The sequence below is a fragment of the Mytilus californianus genome, unplaced genomic scaffold, assembly GCF_021869535.1.
Source record: "Mytilus californianus isolate M0D057914Y unplaced genomic scaffold, xbMytCali1.0.p SCAF_6, whole genome shotgun sequence".
Lineage (NCBI taxonomy): Eukaryota > Metazoa > Mollusca > Bivalvia > Mytilida > Mytilidae > Mytilus > Mytilus californianus.
In genome coordinates, this window is record NW_026262712.1 from 4,182,364 (window position 1) to 4,208,411 (window position 26,048).

General features: G+C 34.4%; 2 protein-coding genes and 1 long non-coding RNA gene across 11 annotated transcripts in view; 2 read left to right on the plus strand and 1 right to left on the minus strand.

The window, feature by feature from the left end:
• The window catches only part of LOC127706048 (uncharacterized), a 502,975-nt gene that overhangs the window by 373,403 nt on the left and 103,524 nt on the right, over positions 1–26,048 (plus strand). For all 7 annotated transcript variants that reach the window (XM_052210453.1, XM_052210456.1, XM_052210450.1 and 4 more), the window contains 3 exons: positions 8,623–8,721; positions 9,796–9,897; positions 22,598–22,687. In XM_052210453.1, coding sequence (XP_052066413.1) covers positions 8,623–8,721; positions 9,796–9,897; positions 22,598–22,687 — 291 coding nt within the window. The remainder of the gene's footprint in view (positions 1–8,622; positions 8,722–9,795; positions 9,898–22,597; positions 22,688–26,048) is intronic.
• Positions 1–26,048, plus strand: part of LOC127706049 (uncharacterized) — a 343,243-nt gene that overhangs the window by 315,555 nt on the left and 1,640 nt on the right. The window lies entirely within an intron of this gene.
• Positions 14,434–16,668, minus strand: LOC127706069 (uncharacterized). 3 transcript variants are annotated; one of them, XR_007984191.1, is made up of 8 exons: positions 16,644–16,668; positions 16,450–16,478; positions 16,279–16,394; positions 16,134–16,162; positions 15,943–15,971; positions 15,856–15,884; positions 15,566–15,594; positions 14,434–14,805 (listed from the first exon to the last, which is right to left on the minus strand). It is a non-coding gene; the product is annotated as an uncharacterized LOC127706069 (long non-coding RNA). The 3 variants fall into 3 exon arrangements; XR_007984192.1 differs by lacking the exons at positions 15,943–15,971; positions 16,450–16,478 and having other exon boundaries at positions 16,308–16,394; XR_007984193.1 differs by lacking the exons at positions 14,434–14,805; positions 15,566–15,594; positions 15,943–15,971 and having other exon boundaries at positions 15,873–15,913.

The window sequence follows — 26,048 nt, forward strand, 5'->3', positions numbered from 1 at the left end:
TACTTTTATGTTATTGGGTTACTGTCTCAAAGCTTCAAAATAAGATATAGTCAAATCTCATTAGCAATTGTTGAAGTTGATTGATTGATTGATTGATTGTTGGTTGCTTAACGTCCAGTGTGTTGAAGTTAAAGGGACTGGACAAAAGTATTTGCCTTATCTGAGGTTAGAATCATCCAAGTTCGAATGTGTCATCATCAATTTAGAATGCATGAAATACAGTATGAGATTTGTGTAAACTAAATATTTTGAATAGTGTGCCTTTTTTTTGACATGACAATTTGTTATTATGTATTGAAGCTCCATCTTTTTTTTTATCCTTCATAATAATTGAACACACAAGTACAGATACAAAACATTCATAAACAAAATCAATAAACGAATATTTACAAAGGTCAGTCACTATAAATTATGGAATCACTCGCATAACAAAACAAAATCCCAAAAGATCACTGATGAGGGCTGTCTGCTTTGCATTCACTAATTGTAAATTTGTCATAATTGTGTTAAACCCTATAATTATTGCAATTAAAGTGGTACATATAACTACAGGGAGACAACTCTGTAAAAATCAGCTGAACGTTTTAATCGAGTTCTATTGTTAAGGTATTATAAAGTTTCTCAATGATCAAAATTAGTGTTTGTCAAACTGCTATATATCCAATGATATCCGCGGCGGCGGCGGCGTTAGCTAACTTCTTAAAAGCTTTATATTTTAGGAGCTAGAAGACCTGGATGCTTCATACTTTGTATATAGATGCCTTATGTTACGAAGTTTCCGTCTGTCATATGTCCATTGTCCTTGACCTCATTTTCATGGTTCAGTGACTACTTGAAAAGAAAGTCAACATTTTTTGTAATGTTAATTTCTTTCTTGTTATGAGTAATAGGATAACTATAAATTTAGTATGTGCGTTCCTTGCAAGGTCCTCATGCCCGTCAGACAATTTTCATTTGACCTCGACCTCATTTCATGGATCAGTGAACAAGGTTAAGTTTTCGTGGTCAAGTCCATATATCAGATACTATAAGCAGTAGGTCTACTATATTTGGGATATGGAATGATTGTAAGGTGTACATGTCCAACTGGTAGGTGTCATCTGACCTTGACCTCATTTTCATGGTTCAGTGGTCAAAGTTAAGCTTTTGAGTTTTGGTCTTATTTTCTAATACTATAGGCAATAGGTCAACTATATTTGGTGTATGGAAATATTTTATGATGTACATGTCAGTCTCGCAGGTTTTATTTGACCTTGACCTCATTTTCACGGTTCATTTCTCAGTGTTAAGTTTTTGTGTTTTGGTCTGTTTTTCTTCAACTATAAGCAATAGATCAATTATATGTGTTGTATGGAAGGATTGTAAGGTGTATATGTCTGTCTGGCAGGTATCATCTGACCTTGACCTCATTTTCATTATTCATTGGTCAATGTTAAGTTTTCATGGTTAAATTTGTTTCTTAGATACTATAAGCAATAGGTCAACTATATTTAATGCATACATTGATAGTAAGGTGTACATGTCTGTCTGGCATGGTTCATCTGACCTTGACCTCATTTTCATGGTTCATTGGTCAATGTTAAGTTTTCTTGGTTAAGACTGTTTCTTAGAAACTATAAGCAATAGGTCAACTATGTTTGGTTTATTGAATGATTGTAAGGTGTACATGTATTTCTCGTTTGGTTTATCTGACCTTGACCTCATTTTCTTGGATCATGTTAAGTTTAACTGATACTTGTAGTAAAGCTTTATATTTAGGACTATCAACATAAAATCAATGGTTAGTAAAGAAGGCGTGATCATACAAATTTATTTACCACTCCTGTACTGAACATGACATGGGACACCTGATCATACACCATTCATTTACCACTCCTGTACTAAACATGACATGTGACACCTGATCATGTAACATTCATTCACAACTTCTGTACTGAACATGACATGTAACACCAGATCATACAATATGCATTTACCACCCCTGTACTGAACATGACATGTGACACCTGATCATACAACATTCATTTACCTCTTATGTACTGAACATTACATGTGACACCTAATCATACCATATTAATTTACCACTCCTGTACTGAACATGACATGTGACACCTGATCATACAACATATATTTACCACTCCTGTACTGACCATGACAGCTGACACCTAACCATACAACATTCATTTACCACTTCTGCACTGAAGATGACATGTGACATCTGATCTCACCACATTCATTTACCACTCCTGTACTGAATATGACACATGACACCTGATCATTCAACATTCATTTACCACTTCTGTACTTAACATGACATGTGACACCTGATCATACAACATTCATTCACAACTTCTGTACTGAACATGACATGTGACACCTGATCATACAACATTCATTTACCTCTTATGTACTGAACATGACATGTAACACCAGATCATACAACATGCATTTACCACTCCTGTACTGAACATGACATGTGACACCTGATCATACAACATTCATTTACCACTCCTGTACTGAACATGACATGTGACACCTGATCATGCAACATTCATTCACAACTTCTGTACTGAACATGACATGTGACACCTGATCATACAACATTCATTTACCTCTTATGTACTGAACATGACATGTAACACCAGATCATACAACATGCATTTACCACTCCTGTACTGAACATGACATGTGACACCTGATCATACAACATTCATTTACCACTCCTGTACTGAACATGACATGTGACACCTGATCATACAACATTCTTATACTCAACACACACATATGACATAACATTGACACTCTTATAATCAACGTCAACATGTGACATAGCAATGACATACTTACACCAACATGTGACATTGCAAAAATACTCTTATTCTCAACACCAAACTGACAGCAATGACACTCTTATACTCAACACCAACATGTGACATAGCAATGACAAACTTATACTCAACATTAACATGTGACATAGCAATGACGCTGTCATACTCAACTCTAAAATGTGACATAGCAATGACACTCTTATACTCAACACCAACATGTGACATAGCAATGACAAACTTATACTCAACATTAACATTTGACATAGCAATGACACTCTTATACTCAGTATCAACATGTGACATAGCACCAACATAGGACATACAAATAACACTCTTATTAAACACAAATATGTGACAACAATGACACACTTATACTTAACTCCAACATGTGACATAGCAACGACACACTTATACTCAACACCAACATGTACCCTAGCAATACCACTCTTATACTCAGCATCAACATGTGACATAGCAATAACATCATCATAGATACCAGGATTGAAATTTTGTATATATGCCAGACATGCTTTTCGTCTACTAAAGACTCATCAGTGACGCTCGAATCAAAAAATGTTAAAAAGGCCAAAACAAGTAGGAAGTTGAGCAATGACACTCTTATACTCAACACCAACATGTGACATAACAATGGCACTCTTACACTTAACACCAACATGTGACATAGCAATGACACTCTTTTACTCAACACCAACATGTGACATACCAATAACACTCTTACACTCAACACCAACATGTGACATAGCAATGACACTCTTATACTCAACAACATGTGACATAGTATTGACACTCTTATACTCAACACCAACATGTGACATAGTATTGACACTCTTATACTCAACACCAACATGTGACATAGCACCAACATGGGACATAACAATGACACTCTTATACTCAACATCAACATGTGACATAACAATGGCACTCGTATACTCAACACCAACATGTGACATAGCAATGACACTCTTACACTCAACACCAACATGTGACATAGCAATGACACTCTTATACTCAACATCAACATGTGACATATCAATGGCACTCTTACACTCAACACCAACATGTGACATAGCAATGACACTTTTATACTCAACACCAGCATGTGACATAGCAATGACACTCTTATACTCAACACCAACATGTGACATAGCATTGACACTCTTATACTCAACATCAACATGTGAAATAGCAATGACACTCTTATACTTAACACCAACATGTGACATAGCAATGACACTCTTATACTCAACATCAACATGTGACATAACAATGGCACTCTTACACTCAACTACAACATTTGACATAGGAATGACACTCTTACACTCCTCACAAACATTTGACATCAGGCAACGCAAACAAAAAGTACAAACATGGCTTATTGAAGTTCTTCGCTTATACTCAACACAAACATACACCATTGCTATATTACCACAATATGCAACAGCACATATGATAAGAAGCAACTGTTATACTCCACACAAACATTTTACATGGAAATACCACTGAATTCTTTTTAAGCTTTGATCATTATTCTTAATCAACACAAAATACTGTTAATCAGACAGGTGTCATGGACATTAAAAACTTGTTAGAATTATATAAAGTGGGTCTAATTTTTTCTGTCTCATTAATCTGAATTAGAAAATATAACTCGTTTTTATTTTTCTTGAAATTATTTTTTCTTAACTTTGATCCTTCATCATTGTTAATCAGACAGATCTAATAAACAAAAAATAAATATTTGACAGAATTATATAAAGTGGGGTCTCATTTTTCCTGTCTCTTCGTACTGAATCAGAAAATATAACTCGTTTTAATGTTTCTTGAAAAAAGTTTTTTTTTCTCACTTTGATCATTTTACTTAATTATTGTTAATCAGACAGTTTTAATGGACAACAAATATTTGTTAGAATTATATAAAGTGGGGTCTCATTTTAATTGTCTTGTCCAGCTGAGTCCATTGATATAAATATTGTTTATGTTTCTTGAAAAAAGTTATTTTTTTAACCTGACAGTTCTGATGGAAGTTCTGACATCTCACAATAAAACATGTTGTTTATTTGTTGTTTATGTAGAATATAAATACAAGTGTGACTGGTCATTTTATTCAGTTTTGACCACTGATTCATGTGATATATATTTTGTTTATATTTATTACACAACATTGTCCAGTTTATGACACAAGTTTTGATGTCTGTTATATGTTGATATTACAGGATGGAAGTACACCATTAATGTTGGCTGCTGAGGGAGGACACCTGGAGGTGGTGACGTACCTGGTCACTCACGGCAGTCAGTTAGAAGTCACAGACCTGGTAATGATAGATATAATCTACTTACTCTGACAAAACTTCACTTTATACAGAATCTACACAAAATCATGTTGTTAATCAGACAGGTTTAATGGACAACAAATATTTGTTAGAATTATATAAAGTGGGGTCTCATTTTATTCGTAACACAGAACTGAATCAGATAGTAAAGGTTTTATTTTGTTTCTTGACAAAAAATTATTTTGTAAACATCTGATTTTAATGAGAAGTTGATGAGAAAAAGTTGTGTTAACATCTTTAGTCAGATAATGTTAATTCTACAGATCTAATGTGAAACATCTTTTAAAAATAACAAATATTTGACAGAATTATATAAAGTAGGGTCTTATTTTTCTTGTCTCTTTGTACTGAATCAGAAATTATAACTCGTTTTAATGTTTCTTAAATTTTTTTTTTTTTTTCACTTCCATCATTCTACTGAATCATTGTTAATCAGACAGATTTAATGGACAACAAATATTTGTTAGAATTATATAAAGTGGGGTCTCATTTTAATTGTCTTGTCCAGCTGAGTCCATTGATATAAATATTGTTTATGTTTCTAGAAAAAAAGTTTTTTTTTTAACCTGACAGTTCTGATGGAAGTTCTGACATCTCACAATAAAACATGTTGTTTATTTGTTGTTTATGTAGAATATAAATACAAGTGTGACTGGTCATTTTATTCAGTTTTGACCACTGATTCATGTGATATATATTTTGTTTATATTTATTACACAACATTGTCCAGTTTATGACACAAGTTTTGATGTCTGTTATATGTTGATATCACAGTTTGGAAGGACACCATTAATGATGGCTGCTGAGAGAGGACACCTGGAGGTGGTGACGTACCTGGCCACTCACGGCAGTCAGTTAGACATCACAGACGAGGTAATGATAGATATAATCTACTTACTCTGACAAAACAACACTTTATACAGAATCTACACAAAATCATGTTGTTAATCAGACAGGTGTCATGGACAACAAATATTTGTTAGAATTATATAAAGTGGGGTCTCATTTTATTCGTAACACAGAACTGAATCAGATAGTAAAGGTTTTATTTTGTTTCTTGATGAAAAATTATTTTGTTAACGTTTGATTTTAATGAGAAGTTGATGAGAAAAAGTTGTGTTAACATCTTTAGTCAGATAATATTAATTCTACAGATCTAATGTAAAACATCTTTTAAAAATAACAAATATTTGACAGAATTATATAAAGTGGGGTCTTATTTTTCTTGTCTCTTCGTACTGAATCAGAAAATATAACTCGTTTTAATGTTTCTTAAAAAAATTTTTTTTTTTCACTTCCATCATTCTACTGAATCATTGTTAATCAGACAGATTTAATGGACAACAAATCTTTGTTAGAATTATATAAAGTGGGGTCTCATTTTAATTGTCTTGTCCAGCTGAGTCCATTGATATAAATATTGTTTACGTTTCTAGAAAAAAGTTATTTTTTTAACCTGACAGTTCTGATGGAAGTTCTGACATCTCACAATAAAACATGTTGTTTATTTGTTGTTTATGTAGAATATAAATACAAGTGTGACTGGTCATTTTATTCAGTTTTGACCACTGATTCATGGGATATATATTTTGTTTATATTTATTACACAACATTGTCCAGTTTATGACACAAGTTTTGATGTCGGTTATATGTTGATATTACAGGATGGAATGACACCATTAATATTGGCTGCTAAGGGAGGACGCCTGGAGGTGGTGACATGCCTGGTCACTCACGGCAGTCAGTTAGAAGTCACAGACTGGGTAATGATAGATATAATCTACTTACTCTGACAAAACAACACTTTATACAGAATCTACACAAAATCATGTTGTTAATCAGACAGGTTTAATGGACAACAAATATTTGTTAGAATTATATAAAGTGGGGTCTCATTTTATTCGTAACACAGAACTAAATCAGATAGTAAAGGTTTTATTTTGTTTCTTGACAAAAAATTATTTTGTAAACATCTGTTTTTAATGAGAAGTTGATGAGAAAAAGTTGTGTTAACATCTTTAGTCAGATAATGTTAAATCTACAGATCTTATGTAAAACATCTTTTAAAAATAACAAATACTTGACAGAATTATATAAAGTGGGGTCTTATTTTTCTTGTCTCTTCGTACTGAATCAGAAAATATAACTCGTTTTAATGTTTCTTAAAAAAAATTTTTTTTTTCACTTCCATCATTCTACAGAATCATTGTTAATCAGACAGATTTAATGGACAACAAATACTTGTTAGAATTATATAAAGTGGGGTCTCATTTTAATTGTCTTGTCCAGCTGAGTCCATTGATATAAATATTGTTTATGTTTCTTGAAAAAAGTTATTTTTTTAACCTGACAGTTCTGATGGAAGTTCTGACATCTCACAATAAAACATGTTGTTTATTTGTTGTTTATGTAGAATATAAATACAAGTGTGACTGGTCATTTTATTCAGTTTTGACCACTGATTCATGTGATATATATTTTGTTTATATTTATTACACAACATTGTCCAGTTTATGACACAAGTTTTGATGTCTGTTATATGTTGATATTACAGTTGAGAAGGACACCATTAATGTTGGCTGCTGGGGAAGGACACCTGGAGGTGGTGACGTACCTGGTCACTCACGGCAGTCAGTTAGACGCTACAGACAAGGTAATGATAGATATAATCTACTTACTCTGACAAAACTTCACTTTATACAGAATCTACACAAAATCATGTTGTTAATCAGACAGGTTTAATGGACAACAAATATTTGTTAGAATTATATAAAGTGGGGTCTCATTTTATTCGTAACACAGAACTGAATCAGATAGTAAAGGTTTTATTTTGATTCTTGAGGAAAAATTATTTTGTAAACATTTGATTTTAATGAGAAGTTGATGAGAAAAAGTTGTGTTAACATCTTTAGTGTGATAATGTTAATTCTACAGATCTAATGTAAAACATCTTTTAAAAATAATAAATATTTGACAGAATTATATAAAGTGGGGTCTTATTTTTCTTGTCTCTTTGTACTGAATCAGAAAATATAACTCGTTTTAATGTTTCTTAATTTTTTATTTTTTTTTCACTTCCATCATTCTACTGAATCATTGTTAATCAGACAGATTTAATGGACAACAAATATTTGTTAGAATTATATAAAGTGGGGTCTCATTTTAATTGTCTTGTCCAGCTGAGTCCATTGATATAAATATTGTTTATGTTTCTAGAAAAAAGTTTTTTTGTAACCTGACAGTTCTGATGGAAGTTCTGACATCTCACAATAAAACATGTTGTTTATTTGTTGTTTATGTAGAATATAAATACAAGTGTGACTGGTCATTTTATTCAGTTTTGACCACTGATTCATGTGATATATATTTTGTTTATATTTATTACACAACATTGTCCAGTTTATGACACAAGTTTTGATGTCTGTTATATGTTGATATTACAGTGGGGAATGACACCATTAATGTTGGCTGCTGAGATAGGACACCTGGAGGTGGTGACGTACCTGGTCACTCACGGCAGTCAGTTAGAAGTCACAGACAAGGTAATGATAGATATAATGACCTTACTCTGACAAAACTTCACTTTATACAGAATCTACACAAAATCATGTTGTTAATAAGACAGGTTTAATGGACAACAAATATTTGTTAGAATTATATAAAGTGGGGTCTCATTTTATTCGTAACACAGAACTGAATCAGATAGTAAAGGTTTTATTTTGTTTCTTGACGAAAAATTATTTTGTAAACATTTGATTTTAATGAGAAGTTGATGAGAAAAAGTTGTGTTAACATCTTTAGTCAGATAATGTTAATTCTACAGATCTAATGTAAAACATCTTTTAAAAATAACAAATACTTGACAGAATTATATAAAGTGGGGTCTTATTTTTCTTGTCTCTTCGTACTGAATCAGAAAATATAACTCGTTTTTATGTATCTCGAAATTTTTTTTTTTTTCAAATTTGATCATTCTACTTAATCATGTTGTTAATCAGACAGATTTAATGGACAACAAATATTTGTTAGAATTATATAAAGTGGGGTCTCATTTTATTCGTAACACAAATCTGAATGAGATAGTGAAGGTTTTATTTTGTTTCTTGACAAAAAAAGATTTTGTAAAATCTGTTTTTAAGATTTCTTTAGTCAGAGAATATTAATCATACAGGCCCATTATTGATTATGTTTTTTTTAGATAACAAATATTTGACGGAATTATATAAAGTGGGATCTTATTTTTCTTGTCTCTTCGTACTGAATTAGAAAATATAACTCGTTTTAATGTATTTTGAAAAAGTTTTTTTTTTCACTTTGATCATTATTCTGAATCTACAAAAACTCATGTGGTTAATCAAACAGCTTTAGTGGACAAATACTTGTTAGACTTATATAAAGTGAGGTTTACTATTATTTTACTTGTTTTGTTGAACTGGATCAGAAAATATATATTTAATTTATATATCTTAATCTACCATTTATCAGTTTATACATAAGTATAATTGGTTTCTTTCTTACCCGATGTTATAATTCTTACATTTTGATAAATTGTTTGACTCCTCTCTTGATTTATTATCACACAACATTAACATGTTTATATTTTTATATTGTTATAGTATGGACGAACAGCTTTACATTGTGCTGCTCAGTATGGACAGATTGATATAACAAAATGGTTAATAGATCAAGGATGCAGTCCTTGGGTGAAAACAAAAAAGGTAACATTAAGTATTTATTTTTATTCAATATCTTTATTTACAAAAAATGTATACATTTTAAATTCATATAGAGAACAAAAATTCACTTGATATTATGTGAACCAAGTATTTAACATGGAGCAGTCTTTAGATTTACCATTAATCATACCAACCCACATACCATACTTCAAATGATGTCAACACACTGATCACCAATCAAATGTTAACACACTGACATCCAATCAAAGTAATTAACATGGTGCAGTCACTTGATTTACAAACATTAATCATACCAACCCACATACCACACTTCACATCACCAATCAAATGTTAACACATTAATCTAATTAAGTCTCCCAAACGAAGTTTGGGAAGATTTATTGTTTTTGCTCAGTTCTTATTATTATTATTCTTCTTCTTCTTCTTCTTCTTCCGCTGCTTTTAAATTTGAACTTGTCCGCACCCGTTCTCCAAAACCGCTTGTCAGATTAACTTAGGGTTTCACAATATGTTAGACTAACATGTCTAGTGGTGCAATCAGGGTTTTGTTTGTGCAATGGGGTTTATAAAGGGGTACTTTGAGGGGCAAAAAGAAAAGAGGGTTTTACTATAGAACCCTATGGGATTTTATTTTTAAAAATTTTCAAATGATTATAAATTGAAAACCGTTTGTGATAGACACAATCTTTTTAATTGAAAATGTTCTAAATGATAAAGCTCATTAAATGAAATACAGGGTTAGTCCCCATGGGTCACCCCCACCCCCTGCCATTTAAGAAAGTTATAATACCTTGTAAGTGGTAAAGATCCCCACCCCTAAACCATATATATTTTGGTTTGTCATGCTAAGATGGTTTGAATGTTATACAGGGTTAGTCCCCAGGGGTCATCCCGACCCCCTGCCATTTGAGAAAGTTCCCATATCTTGTAAATGGTCGAGATCCCCACCCCTAAACCATATATATTCTGGTTTGTCATGATAAAGCACATCAAATGTAATACAGGGTTAGTCCCCAGGGGTCACCCCCACCCCATGCCATTTAAGAAAGTTCTAATATCGAGTAAGTGGTCAAGATCCCCACCCCTAAACCATATATATTCTGGTTTGTCATGCTAAGATGGTTTGAATGATATACAGGGTTAGTCCCCAGGGGTCACCCCCACCCCATGCCTTTTAAAAAAGTTCTAATATCTTGTAAGTGGTCAAGATCCCCACCCCTAAACCATATATATTCTGGTTTTTCATGCTAAGATGGTTTGAATGATATACAGGGTTAGTCCCCAGGGGTCATCCCAACCCCCTGCCATTTGAGAAATTTCTAATATATTGTAAATGGTTGAGATCCCCACCCCTAAACCATATATATTCTGGTTTGTCATGATAAAGCACATCAAATGAAATACAGGGTAAGTCCCCAGGGGTCACCCCACCACCTGCCATTTAAGAAATTTCTAATATCTTGTAAGTGGTCAAGATCCCCACCCCTAAACCATATATATTCTGGTTTGTCATGCGAAGATGGTTTGAATGATATACATGGTTAATCCCCAGGGGTCATCCCGACCCCCTGCCATTTGAGAAAGTTCTAATATCTTGAAAATGGTCGAGATCCCCACCCCTAAACCATATATATTCTGGTTTGTCATGATAAAGCACATCAAATGTAATACAGGGTTAGTTCACAGGGGTCACCCCCAACCCCATGCCATTTAAGAAAGTTCTAATATCTTGTAAGTGGTCAAGATCCCCACCCCTAAACCATATATATTCTGGTTTGTCATGCTAAGATGGTTTGAATGATATACAGGGTTAGTCCCCAGGGGTCATCCCGACCCCCTGCCATTTGAGAAAGTTCTAATATCTTGTAAATGGTTGAGATCCCCACCCCTAAACCATATATATTCTGGTTTGTCATGCCAAGATGATTTGAATGATATACAGGGTTAGTCCCCAGGCATCACTAATGCATACAACTTTACTGGACCAAACCAATTTTCACTGGACTTTGCCCAATGTCAGATGACCCTGGGAATTACGAATTATGGGAGCTTCGCTTGGGAGACTTCGTAACAGCATCCTGTTACAATCATTTCTTGTCTAATTTGGGTTAATGACGACTACCCTGTAGGGTATTGCGCCAGATTATCATATAATATAAAAATTGTTATATTTAATTTTCATATTTTCTCATACCTTTTATGGTGTAAAAAAAAAATTGCCTTTAGTTGTTTGTGAGTTTTTTGTTATTCCATTAAGTCGTACTATTTATTGATTGATGAATAATTATTGATTGATGAATAAAAATATCGGAGTATCACTTTTAGTATATTTAATAATTATTTGGAATTAGTTACCCAAAAATTAAGGGACAGAAAAGTAATAATTATGTCAAAAAGTTCAAGTTGATCAATTATTGATTTAAGTGAATAAGTAAAATTTATTTTCATGAAGAGTAAAATGCATAATAGAATGCATAATGCTAATAATAAAGACTTATTTGTTTTTCCCTGACATGTATTCAGAAGTTCGGATATTTGCATTAATACAAGTACACCGTGGCTCATACGTCCTTAGTGAATTCTGATTCTCTGCATACTCCAAAAGACCAAAAAAGTGAAAAAGTATATTTTAACAAAACGCATTTGACTAACAGGTTGAACAACAGATGTTCTTAAACCCTGCTGACTGTCATTGGCGATTGCCAAATAAACGGATCACAAGATGTTACAAAATGGATTTTTTAAAATTATTAATTTAATACCAAACAGAAAACAATAAACTTGCGGAAAAGATTGTATACCGCTAACAAAAGGTGCAAAAATTAGTACACCATATCCTGATTTCGACAATTAATATCTCTTCAGTGATGTTAGGGATCGAAACGGTATTTAGAAGGCCATATAATTTACCTCAATTTAGAATAAACTCTTGAATTTTGAAGAGTCGAAATATTAGAAATAGGATAAACGGATCATATAAACACGAAGGAAAATATAATACAAGCCCAAACGAAAAAATATAAACAAGTCTAAATTGATACCAATGTTCAAACCTATGATTGCGTTGGATAAAAACCGCAATTTTTATATGTGTGCATGCAAAACACATTTCTTGATAAAGGGGTCTATAACAGCACAAACAACATTCTTCAAAAGACAAAAAAGTGAAAAAGTATATTTCAACAAAACGCATTTGACTAACAGGTCGAACAACAGATGTTCTTAAACCCTGCTGACTGTCATTGGCGATTGCCAAATAAACGGATCACAAGATGTTACAAAATGGATCTTTTAAAATTATTATTTTAATACCAAACAGAAAACAATAAACTTGCGGAAAAGATGGTATACCGCTAACAAAAGGTGCAAAAATTAGTACACCATATCCGGATTTTGACAATTGATGTCTCTTCAGGGATTGAAACGGTATTTGGAAGGCCATATAATTTACCTCAATTTAGGATAGACTCTTGAATTTTGAAGAGTCGAAATATTAGAAATAGGATGAACGGATCATATAAACACGAAATTTTTATCCAACGCAACAAATATATATAGATATACATGAGACTGATGAGGTTTGTAGATAATGTTTAGTGTTATTTTACAAAGATGTATAGACATCTATTTGAATCTGCTGATAGTTAGAATTAGTATCCGTATTGTTTTAAACATTGTGTCTGATTATTTTCATTGCATATAAAAAAAAAGATACATGTATGACATGTATTTAAATTGCTTATTTAGTTACCAAATATTACTGGTACTAATATTATACTGCATGTATCATGTGTATAGTATTGCTTAATTGTTCTATGATAAGTAAAGCCAATCATTATTTGTCAAATCCAAGAGTGAACTTCTAATGACATAATAGAAGATATATAAATGCAAGGAATAATTATTGTATATTTAAATATACAATTCCCTGATACATGCAACCCAGCCTTGTAACAACTAACAAAAGCCAAAGGTAGTAAATAAATAAATTAAAAAAATAAGTAAGTAAACTTTTATATATTGATGTTCCTTTTACACACTTTGTCGGCCCTGGGTAACTGTCAATCTAGCAAAGAGGTAAAGTCATCAGTACACATAGGGAGGGGGTACACCAGGGCTTACACTACTTCAAAATTATAGGGAGAAGTGACTTCTCTTTTTGAAACTGATAGGGAGAAGTGGTGAGACTTGAAAGAGAAGTGCTCTTTTGATGGCGGCGCTACAATGTTTTGTTTTTTCCATAATATAAAGAGCCATATGCATCCTATTTATTTTATTCTTTTTTATATTGTTCAGTTCATACCTGAGAATACAATTTAAGTAACAGTTGTTTCAGTTTATGTCTTAAATAATCATTTATAGTAATTCAATTATATTTTGTCCACTTGTCAGAAACTTCTCAACTATATATCTAGCACCAAAAAGATCTTTTTATAGCAAAAAAGAAAAGAAAGCATCATATACCAACCAAAAAACTATTCTGTTTATCATGTTTATGAAATATTTTGTTTCTCATTAAAAAAGATATATAGATTTAATGAAGTTGAGCAAATTTAATCAATTAATTAAAACAATGCATTTACATGGAAATATAAACATTTAGCAAGGAGATAAAACCAAAAGTTTTTTATGCGCGTGGAATGTAATATTTTAACTTTTTGGATCATTATTCTTCTGTCAGTTGTTCCATTAGTGCGTCTGTAGTTATTATCGTAAGAATACGAATTTCAGTCATAGCTGATCTGCTTGCGATGAATCCCGCCTCCAATACACTACCAACATACCTTCCACCAATCTTACACTACCAACATACCTTCCACCAATCATACACTACCATCACACCTTCCACTAATCATACACTACCAACCTACCTTCCACCAATCATGCACTACCAACATACCTTCCACTAATCATACACTACCAACATACCTTCCACCAATCATACACTACCGTCACACCTTCCACCAATCATACACTTCCAACCTACCTTCCACCAATCATACACTACCAACCTACCTTCCACCAATCATACACTACCAACACCAACATACCTTCCACCAATCATACACTACCATCACACCTTCCACCAATCATACAACACCAACACACCTTCCACCAACCATACACTACCAACATACCTTCCACCTTTCATGTACTACCAATGTACCTTCCACCAATCATACACTACCAACCTACCTTCCACCAATCATACATTACCAACATACCTTCCACCAATCATACACAACCAACATACCATCCACCAATCATACACTTCCAACACACCATCCACCAATCATACACTACCAACAGACCTCCCACCAATCATACACTACCAACAGACCTTCCACCAATCATACATTACCAACAGACCTTCCACCAATCATACACTTCCAACATACCTCCCACCAATCATACATTACCAACATACCATCCACCAATCATACACTACCAACCTACCATCCACCAATCATTCACTACCAACCTACCATCCACCAATCATACACTACCAACTTACCTTCCACCAATCATACACTACCAACCTACCATCCACCAATCATACACTACCAACCTACCATCCACCAATCATACACTACCAACCTACCATCCACCAATCATACACTACCAACCTACCATCCACCAATCATGCACTACGAACCTACCTTCCACCAATCATGCACTACCAACCTACCTTCCACCAATCATACACTACCAACATACCTTCCACTAAACTTACACTACCAACATACCTTCCACCAATCATACACTACCAACATACCTGTGACCAATCATACACTATCATTAGACCTTCCACCAATCATACAATTCCATTATACCTTCCAACAATCATACACTACCAACATAACTTCCACCAATCATACACTACCAACTTACCTTCCACCAATCATACACTACCAACAGACCTTCCATCAATCATACACTGCCAACATACCTTCCACCATTCATACACTACCAACAAACCTTCCACCAATCATACACTGCCAACATACCTTCCACCAATCCTACACTACCAACATACCTTCCGCCAATCATACACTACCAACTTACCTTCCACCAATCATACACTACCAACAGACCTTCCACCAATCATGCACTACCACAAGACCTTCCACCATTCATACACTACCAACAAACCTTCCACCAATCATACACTGCCAACATACCTTCCACCAATCCTACACTACCAACATACTTTCCACCAATCATACACTTCCACCAATCATACACTATCAACATACCTTCCACCAATCATACACTACCAACATACCTTCCACCAATCATACACTACCAACATATCTTCCACCAATCATACATTACCAACATACCTTCCACCAATCATACACTACCAACATACCATCCACCAATCATACACTACCAAAATACCTTCCACCAATCATACATTACCAACATACCTTCCACCAATCATACACTACCAACATACCTTCCACCAATCATACACTACCAACATACCTTCCACCAATCATACACTTCCAACATACCTTCCACCAATTATCTTCCATTAAACCTTCCACTAATCATACACTACCAACATACCTTCCACCAATCATACACTTCCAACATACCTTCCACCAATTATCTTCCATTAAACCTTCCACTAATCATACACTACCAACATACCTTCCACCAATTATCTTCCATTAAACCTTCATCCAATCATACACTACCAACATACCTTCCACCAATTATCTTCCATTAAACCTTCCACTTATCATACACTACCAACATACCTTCCACAAATCATACACTACCAACATACCTGTGACCAATCATACACTTTCATAAGAACTTCCACCAATCATACTCCACCAACACTCGTTCTACCAATCATACTCCACTAACATACCTAACACCAATCATACTCCACTAACATACCTAACACCAATCATACTCCATCAACATACCTAACACCAATCATACTCCATCAACATACCTAACACCAATCATACTCCACTAACATACCTAACACCAATCATACTCCACCAACACTCGTTCTACCAATCATACTCCACTAACATACCTAACACCAATCATACTCCACCAACACTCGTTCTACCAATCATACTCCACTAACATACCTTACACCAATCATACTCCACTAACATACCTAACACCAATCATACTCCACTAACATACCTAACACCAATCATACTCCACCAACACTCGTTCTACCAATCATACTCCACTAACATACCTAACACCAATCATACTCCACTAACATACCTAACACCAATCATACTCCACTAACACTCGTTCTACCAATCATACTCCACTAACATACCTAACACCAATCATACTCCACTAACATACCTAACACCAATCATACTCCACCAACACTCGTTCTACCAATCATACTCCACTAACATACCTAACACCATCATACTCCACTAACATACCTTACACCAATCATACTCCACTAACATACCTAACACCAATCATACTCCACCAACACTCGTTCTACCAATCATACTCCACTAACATACCTTACACCAATCATACTCCACTAACATACCTAACACCAATCATACTCCACTAACACTCGTTCTACCAATCATACTCCACTAACATACCTAACACCAATCATACTCCACTAACATACCTAACACCAATCATACTCCACCAACACTCGTTCTACCAATCATACTCCACTAACATACCTAACACCATCATACTCCACTAACATACCTAACACCATCATACTCCACTAACATACCTTACACCAATCATACTCCATCAACATACCTTACACCAATCATTCACTACCAACACATCTACAATCTTATGACATTCCACAAATACAGTTAACTCTTGATGTCTTAAACTCAGTTGACTCGAAATTTCGGATGAGTCGAAATTTTCTTGTAGTCCCGAACTTTGTTCCATATATATATATATATGTATTTTGACACCTGATGAGTCCAATTTGGATGAGTCGAAACTTGTGTTGACTCGAACTAAATTTACGGCCCAAAGGTTAACAAAAACATTCAAAATTCATTATTTATCTCGAACTTATACACATATGTCAAATCATGACCTCAGGGATTTAAATGGATTAAAGAGTTAATCTGACAATACATGTGGAATTGAATTTCCGGTCACTGACCACTGTATCGATTTATGACATTCTTTTTCCACGAGTGTTTACCTAATATTATCTTTGATCACCATGATAAATAATTAGTGATACATTGTTAATGTTTATGAAAATTTGTTAAAACATGTTTAAAAACAATTAACCGTAATCATACACTAATGAGCTCAGTTGTACTTAAAGTAAGGATTAAGACTTCAGTTGGTGATCAACTCAAAAATACTCAATCTAAATCGGTCTTCAGTCTTTTTTATTTTCTCTTGCAGAAAAAGATTGAAATGAAATAAAATGAAAAGAAATCTAAATTTTCTAAAATCTCTTGTATATGAGAATGAACAATTTTGTCAACTTTAAGTGACATTAAGATCGATTGAAAATTACTCTCTCATGTCAAAGCCACAGTAAACAATTGTAATTGCACAAAGATAGCAATAACAGTGGTCTCTTTAGCCCAAAATAGAAGGGCGCCGCGCCCTGGGTGCCCTCAGCCGCGCCCTGGCTGCCTTCATCCGCGCCCTTCTGCCCTGACGCCTTTTTCCCAAAAACCAATCACACTCTAATTACACATCAAACACCAAGTCAACACTACAAACCCAACAACCATCTAGTCATGATCTAGCAACACATCTTACGCAAATCATACACTGTCAACACAACAATCATCTTCTAATTCTACTCAAACACAGCCTAAACCAATCATACAATACCAACACAACTACCTTCTAATCATACTCCAATTACACACCTAACATCAATCATACACTACAAACATAGCAACAATCTAATCATTCTCCACCTAAAACACCTAACACAAATTATACACTACCAACACATAAACCATCTACTCATTCTACTCCAACAGCTTACACCAATCATAGACATACAGTACAAACAAAACTACCATCTATTCATGCTCCACTAACACAACTGTTTAAACGTAATCTATCAACATAACGAACACCAAATGAACACTACCAACATTTACCCGTCATGCTACAACACTACATATAACATCAATTATACACTTACAACACAACAACCATATATTCATTATCTGAGAGCACATCTAACACCAGTGATACATGTACGCTACCAGCACTAATCATACTACACTAACACATCTACCATCTAACATGTCTAACACCAATCATACCTACCAACACAACTACCGTCTAATCACATTCAACCAACAAACCAATCATACACTACTAACAAAACTACCATCTTATTATACTCCAGCAACACATTTTACACTACCAACACAACTACCGTCTTATCATACTTTACCAACATGCCATAAACCAATCATACACTACGAACACAGCAACAATCTAATCATGCTCCACCAACACACTTTACATCATTCATACTCCACCAACACAACAACAATCTAATCATGCTCCACCAACACACTTTACATCACTCATACGCCACCAACACAACAACAATCTAATACTCCACCAACACAACAACAATCTAATCATACTCCACCAACACACTTTACATCACTCATACTCCACCAACACAACAACAGTCTAATCATACTCCACCAACACACTTTAAATCATTCATACTCCACCAACACAACAACAATCTTATCATACTCCGCCAACACACTGTACATCACTCATACTCCACCAACACAACAACAATCTGATCATACTCCGCCAACACACTGTACATCACTCATACTCCACCAACACAACAACAATCTAATCATACTCCGCCAACACACTTTAAATCACTGATACTCCACCAACACAACAACAATCTAATCTTACTCCACCAACACACTTAATATCACTCATACTCCACCAACACAACAACAATCTAATCATACTCCACCAACACAACAACAATCAATCATACTCCGCCAACACACTTTAAATCACTGATACTCCACCAACACAACAACAATCTAATCATACTCCACCAACACACTTTTCATCACTCATACTCCACCAACACAACAACAATCTAATCTTACTCCACCAACACACTTTACATCACTCATACTCCACCAACACAACAACAATCTAATCATACTCCGCCAACACACTTTAAATCACTGATGCTCCACCAACACAACAACAATCTAATCATACTCCACCAACACACTTTAAATCACTGATACTCCACCAACACAACAACAATCTAATCACTCCACCAACACACTTTTCATCACTCATACTCCACCAACACAACAACAATCTAATCATACTCCACCAACACACTTTACATCACTCATACTCCACCAACACAACAACAATCTAATCATACTCCACCAACACACTTTACATCGCTCATACTCCACCAACACAACAATATAATCATACTCCACCAACACAACAACAATCTAATCATACTCCACCAACACACTTTACATCAATCATACTCCACCAACACACTGTACATCACTCATACTCCACCAACACAACAACAATCTAATCATACTCCACCAACACACTTTACATCAATCATACTCCACCAACACACTGTACATCACTCATACTCCACCAACACAACAACAATCTAATCATACTCCACCAACACACTTTACATCACTCATACTCCACCAACACAACAACAATCTAATCATACTCCACCAACACACTTTAAATCACTCATACTCCACCAACACAACAACAATCTAATCATACTCCATCAACACACTTTACATCACTCATACTCCACCAACACAACAACAATCTAATCATACTCCACCAACACAACAACAATCTAATCATACTCCACCAACATAACAACAATCTAATCATACTCCACCAACACACTGTACATCACTCATACTCCACCAACACAACAACAATCTAATCATACTCCGCCAACACACTTTAAATCACTCATACTCCACCAACACAACAACAATCTAATCATACTCCGCCAACATACTTTAAATCACTCATACTCCACCAACATAACAACAATCTAATCATACTCCACCAACACAACAACAATCTAATCATACTCCACCAACGCACTTGAAATCACTGATACTCCATCAACACGACAACAATCTAATCTTACTCCACCAACACACTTTAAATCACTTATACTCCACCAACACAACAACAATCTAATCATACTCCACCAACATAACAACAATCTAATCATACTCCACCAACACACTGTACACTACTCGTACTCCACCAACACAACAACAATCTAATCATACTCCATCAACACACTTTACATCACTCATACTCCACCAACACAACAACAATCTAATCATACTCCACCAACACACTTTACATCACTGATACTCCACCAACACAACAACAATCTAATCATACTCCGCCAACACACTTTAAATCACTCATACTCCACCAACACAACAACAATCTAATCATACTCCGCCAACACACTTTAAATCACTCATACTCCACCAACACAACAACAATCTAATCATACTCCACCAACACAACAACAATCTAATCATACTCCACCAACATAACAACAATCTAATCATACTCCACCAACACAACAACAATCTAATCATACTCCACCAACACAACAACAATCTAATCATACTCCACCAACACGCTTTACATCACTCATACTCCACCAACACAACAACAATCTAATCATACTCCACCAACACACTTTACATCACTGATACTCCACCAACACAACAACAATCTAATCATACTCCACCAACACACTTTAAATCACTCATACTCCACCAACACAACAACAATCTAATCATACTCCACCAACATAACAACAATCTAATCATACTCCACCAACACACTGTACATCACTCGTACTCCACCAACACAACAACAATCTAATCATACTCCACCAACACACTGTACATCACTGATACTCCACCAACACACATTTAACCAATCATACACCATCAACACCTAACACCAATTATACACTACCAACTTACCGAAACTACCATCTAATCATACTCCAGCAACACATCTTAAACTACCGACACAACTACCATATAGCACAAACAAGAATAATGATACTCAACAGTCACATATGTCAACCTTTTATGCAGGTGTCATAGTGCTTGTGAATAGAGCACAAACAAGAATAATGATACTCAACAGTCACATATGTCAGACTTTTATGCAGGTGTCATTGTGCTTGTGAATAGAGCACAAACAAGAATAATGATACTCAACAGTCACATATGTCAGACTTTTATGCAGGTGTCATTGTGCTTGTGAATTGAGCACAAACAAGAATAATGATACTCAACAGTCACATATGTCACCGTTTTTATGCAGGTGTCATTATGAGTGTGAAAAGAGCACAAACAAGAATAGTGACACTCTGCAGTAACATATGTCAGCCTTTTACTCATGTATCATAGTGGTTGTCAATGAAGCATGTACTAGAATAATAATACACTCATTGTCCATGTGAATTGAACACAAAATAAAATAATGACACTCCACAGTAACATATGTCAGCCTTTTCATCATATGTTATTGAACTTGCGAATATAGCGCAAACAAGAATAACAGACATACGGTTTGAGTACATATATTTTTCACACACAAAAATGATTATCTTTTATTTATAGTTTTGCATTACAAGAAAATTGTATTTCAGGGTCAGACTCCTTATGATGTGGTAACAAGTAACATCTTTGGCTCTGAAGCGGCAAAAAGGAAGAAGAAAGAAGTGATGGACTTCCTAAAGGTAAATATTCTGTCTTAATTAAAAAGAGATAGTCACTAATATGTCACAGATTGTTAGAGACACAAGAGACATGGTACAGCGGTTGCTTTTAGTCGTCAATGTCGTTTAATAATTTGGGGTCAAAAAGGGGCCAAAAATAACAATTTTCTGGTTTGCAGGCAATAACTTGAGTATAAGTGTATGGATCTCTATTAAATTTAAGCACAAGGTTCCAAACCACAATAGGAAGGTTGTATTTTGGGGGTTATTATAGTAGCTGTTTAGGAATTAGGGGCAAAAAAGGTTGATTATAGGGTGTCATGGTCCAAACCGTTTAATAATTAAGGACAGAAAAGGGGGCAAAAAAAACTAGGATTTTCTGGTTTCTGGACAGTAACTTGAGTATAAGTCTATGTATTGCTATTTCATTGTCACACAAGGTGTTATACCATAAAACAAAGTTTGGGATTGATTTTAGGGGTTATGAATCATTTTATTGGTTCATAGAAAATAAATTGGTTCGCAGACAAAAATCTTTAGTAGCAGTGTATGGATCTGTATGAAATCTTAGTGTAAGGTTCCATACTACAATAGGAGGGTTGGGATTGATTTTGGAGGTTATTGTCGTAGCTGTTTTGTAATGAGGGGCCAGAAAGGGGCCAAAACAATTATTTTTTTCTGGTTTTAAGACAATAATTTGAGTACAAGTGTATATATGTTTATTGAATTTTAGCACAAGGTCCCACACCACAATAGGAAGGTTGGGATTAATTCTGGAGGTTATTGTCATAGCTGTTTAGGAATTTGGGGCCAAAAAGGGCCTAACAAAACAAAATATTTGTTTGGTTCACAGATAATAACTTGAGTATAAGTGTATAGATCTCTATTAAATATTTGCACAAGGTTCAATACCCCAAAAGGAATGTTGGGGTTTATTTTAGGGGTTTTTGTCATAGCTGTTTAGTAATTAGGGGCCAAAAACAAGCATTGTTCATGTTTCAGGACAATAATTTGTGTATATGAGTATAGATTTCTATGAAATATTACCACAAGGTTCCATACTTCGAAAGGAAAGTTGGGATTCATTTTAAGGGGTCAAGGCCCAAACCATTTAATAATTAGGGGTCGAAAAGGGGCCAAAAAACTAGGATTTTCTAGTTTCTGGACACTAACTTGAGTATAAGTCTACTTATTTCTATTTAATTGTGCCACAAGGTGTTATACCATTAAATAAAGTTTGGGGTAATGACCGTATTGGTTTTGTTAAAAGGGGTAAAAAATAATTCTTTTGTAATACTTATATCTTTAGCAATTTCAATGGGGTTTAATTCAAAGTCTTGAATTCTTTGGGTTCTTTAATATGGTGAATCTAATTGGGTATTTATTATTTGGATTTTGGGTCTGTTTTTGAATTGATCCATATTAACCCTTTCATTCCCAACGATGCCTTGAGGCACCGCCTGGCTCGTACCCAACGATTCCTCAAGGCATCGCCTCCCGTTTGTCCGAAAACAATGCTTCAAGGCATCGTTTTTTTTTGGTATTTTTATAATCAGTTTCTAACCGAAATGACAGGTCATATGAACGAGAAAATTGGCGCAGTCACGGAGCTTATTATTAAATTTGTTTTAATGGTTTGTATGGTTAAAAATAAGAAATATACAGTTGAGACTTCGTTCACGTTGGGGAGAAATTAATGGCTTCATCCGTGGATCAACATGAGTTCAACAGCCGTTTATTTCAATGTTTTATGTTTCGTCAAAGGTCTTCTCCGGTGAAAATCACAAATATTTATTCTGTGACCTCATTTGCAATCATTTGCATATCAATGCGGACATTTAGGGGGCATTTTATCAAACATTTCATTAAAAGTTGTCGATTTCAGATTCGGATGCGCTAACCTTTCCACTACAACTTGATTGAATTGGGAATTTTACGGGTTCATTGGGAAACATTTTAGGTATTTTCTGACTGGGAACGGGGCCGATATTCGGCCCTAAAATAAAGGCAGGAAAATCACTGAGACTTATAATTTTAGCGGAAATTTATATGATTCGTGTTTAAATTAAAGGAATATCTTGCATTTCTTTGTTATATTTTACGCAAAGTCTTTTAAAATCATTACATGTATCATTTGTCCTTTAACACACGAGTCTAAAACATGAAACATTGTACTTGCTTCCCACACAGGTGGAAAATAAGGATAGAGGGGCAACATATATAAACTACCGTTATTTTTAAATCGCATTGATAAGAGTTAGAAAGCTCTAAATAAGTTGAAATGTTAAAGAATATTTTCCAATAAAAAAAAAACATAAAAAGGTGACAAACGCCTGTGTCTATGTATACCTAGTCACATTTCTGATTTTTACAATCCTTAACTCGCATCATGATTATCGTTGAAGTTGTTAATATCAATGTCATTTGGTCCCTGGCGGATAAAAGTACAGGGGTTCAAATTAACATTTGGTACTGGAAGGTCCAGGACCTTTGACACCCCAAACTATTAGTTCCTCTGTGAAAATAAAGTAAGAAACTTCCAGATTTTTAATGGCCCTTCAAAATTGAGAAGAAATGACCTCTTGGAATTGTAGTAATATGTTTACACTATAAAAACATCTACATATAATATCAACATTTATTAATGATTAGGAAAATTACTGTCACATTAAATTGGAATTTGTGAACTTAAAGTAATATTGAGTTTCTGTATAAAATATTTCCTGCTTTTTTTCTGTTCCATATATCTTTTGGTTTTCAATTCTAGTGTTTATATTTCATCATCATAGATGTATTTTGTCACCTGACTGGAATTATTATTTTTATACGACCGCAAAAAAAATTTTGTGGTCGTATATTGGCTTCGTCGTCGTCGTCATCCGAAGACACATTAGTTTTCGCACTGTAACTTTAGTTTAAGTGAATAGATCTCTATGAAATTTTACCATAAGGTTCAATACCACAAAAGGAAGGTGGGGATTGATTTTGGGGGTTATGGTACCAACAGTTAAGGAATTAGGGGCCAAAATTAAGCATTTTTGTAACTTCCAGACATAACTTGTGTGTAAGTGTATGGATCTCTCTGACAGTGTACCACAAGGTTCCATATCACAAAGGGAATGCTGGGATTGATTTTGGGGGTAATTGCCTCCAAATTTTAGGAATTTGGGGCCAAAAAGGGGCCAAAAAACAAGCATTTTTCTAGTTTCCAGACAATAAGGGGGTTCAAAAATTGGGGGGGGGGATTTTTTTTTCCTTTTTTTTTCTTTAAAATTTTCCATTTTAAATTGGTTATTTCTGATTTATATATATAGGCAAATAATAATGATATGGTTTGAATAGGTAAATTAAAAATTTTTTAGTTCTTAGACCACTTTCATTC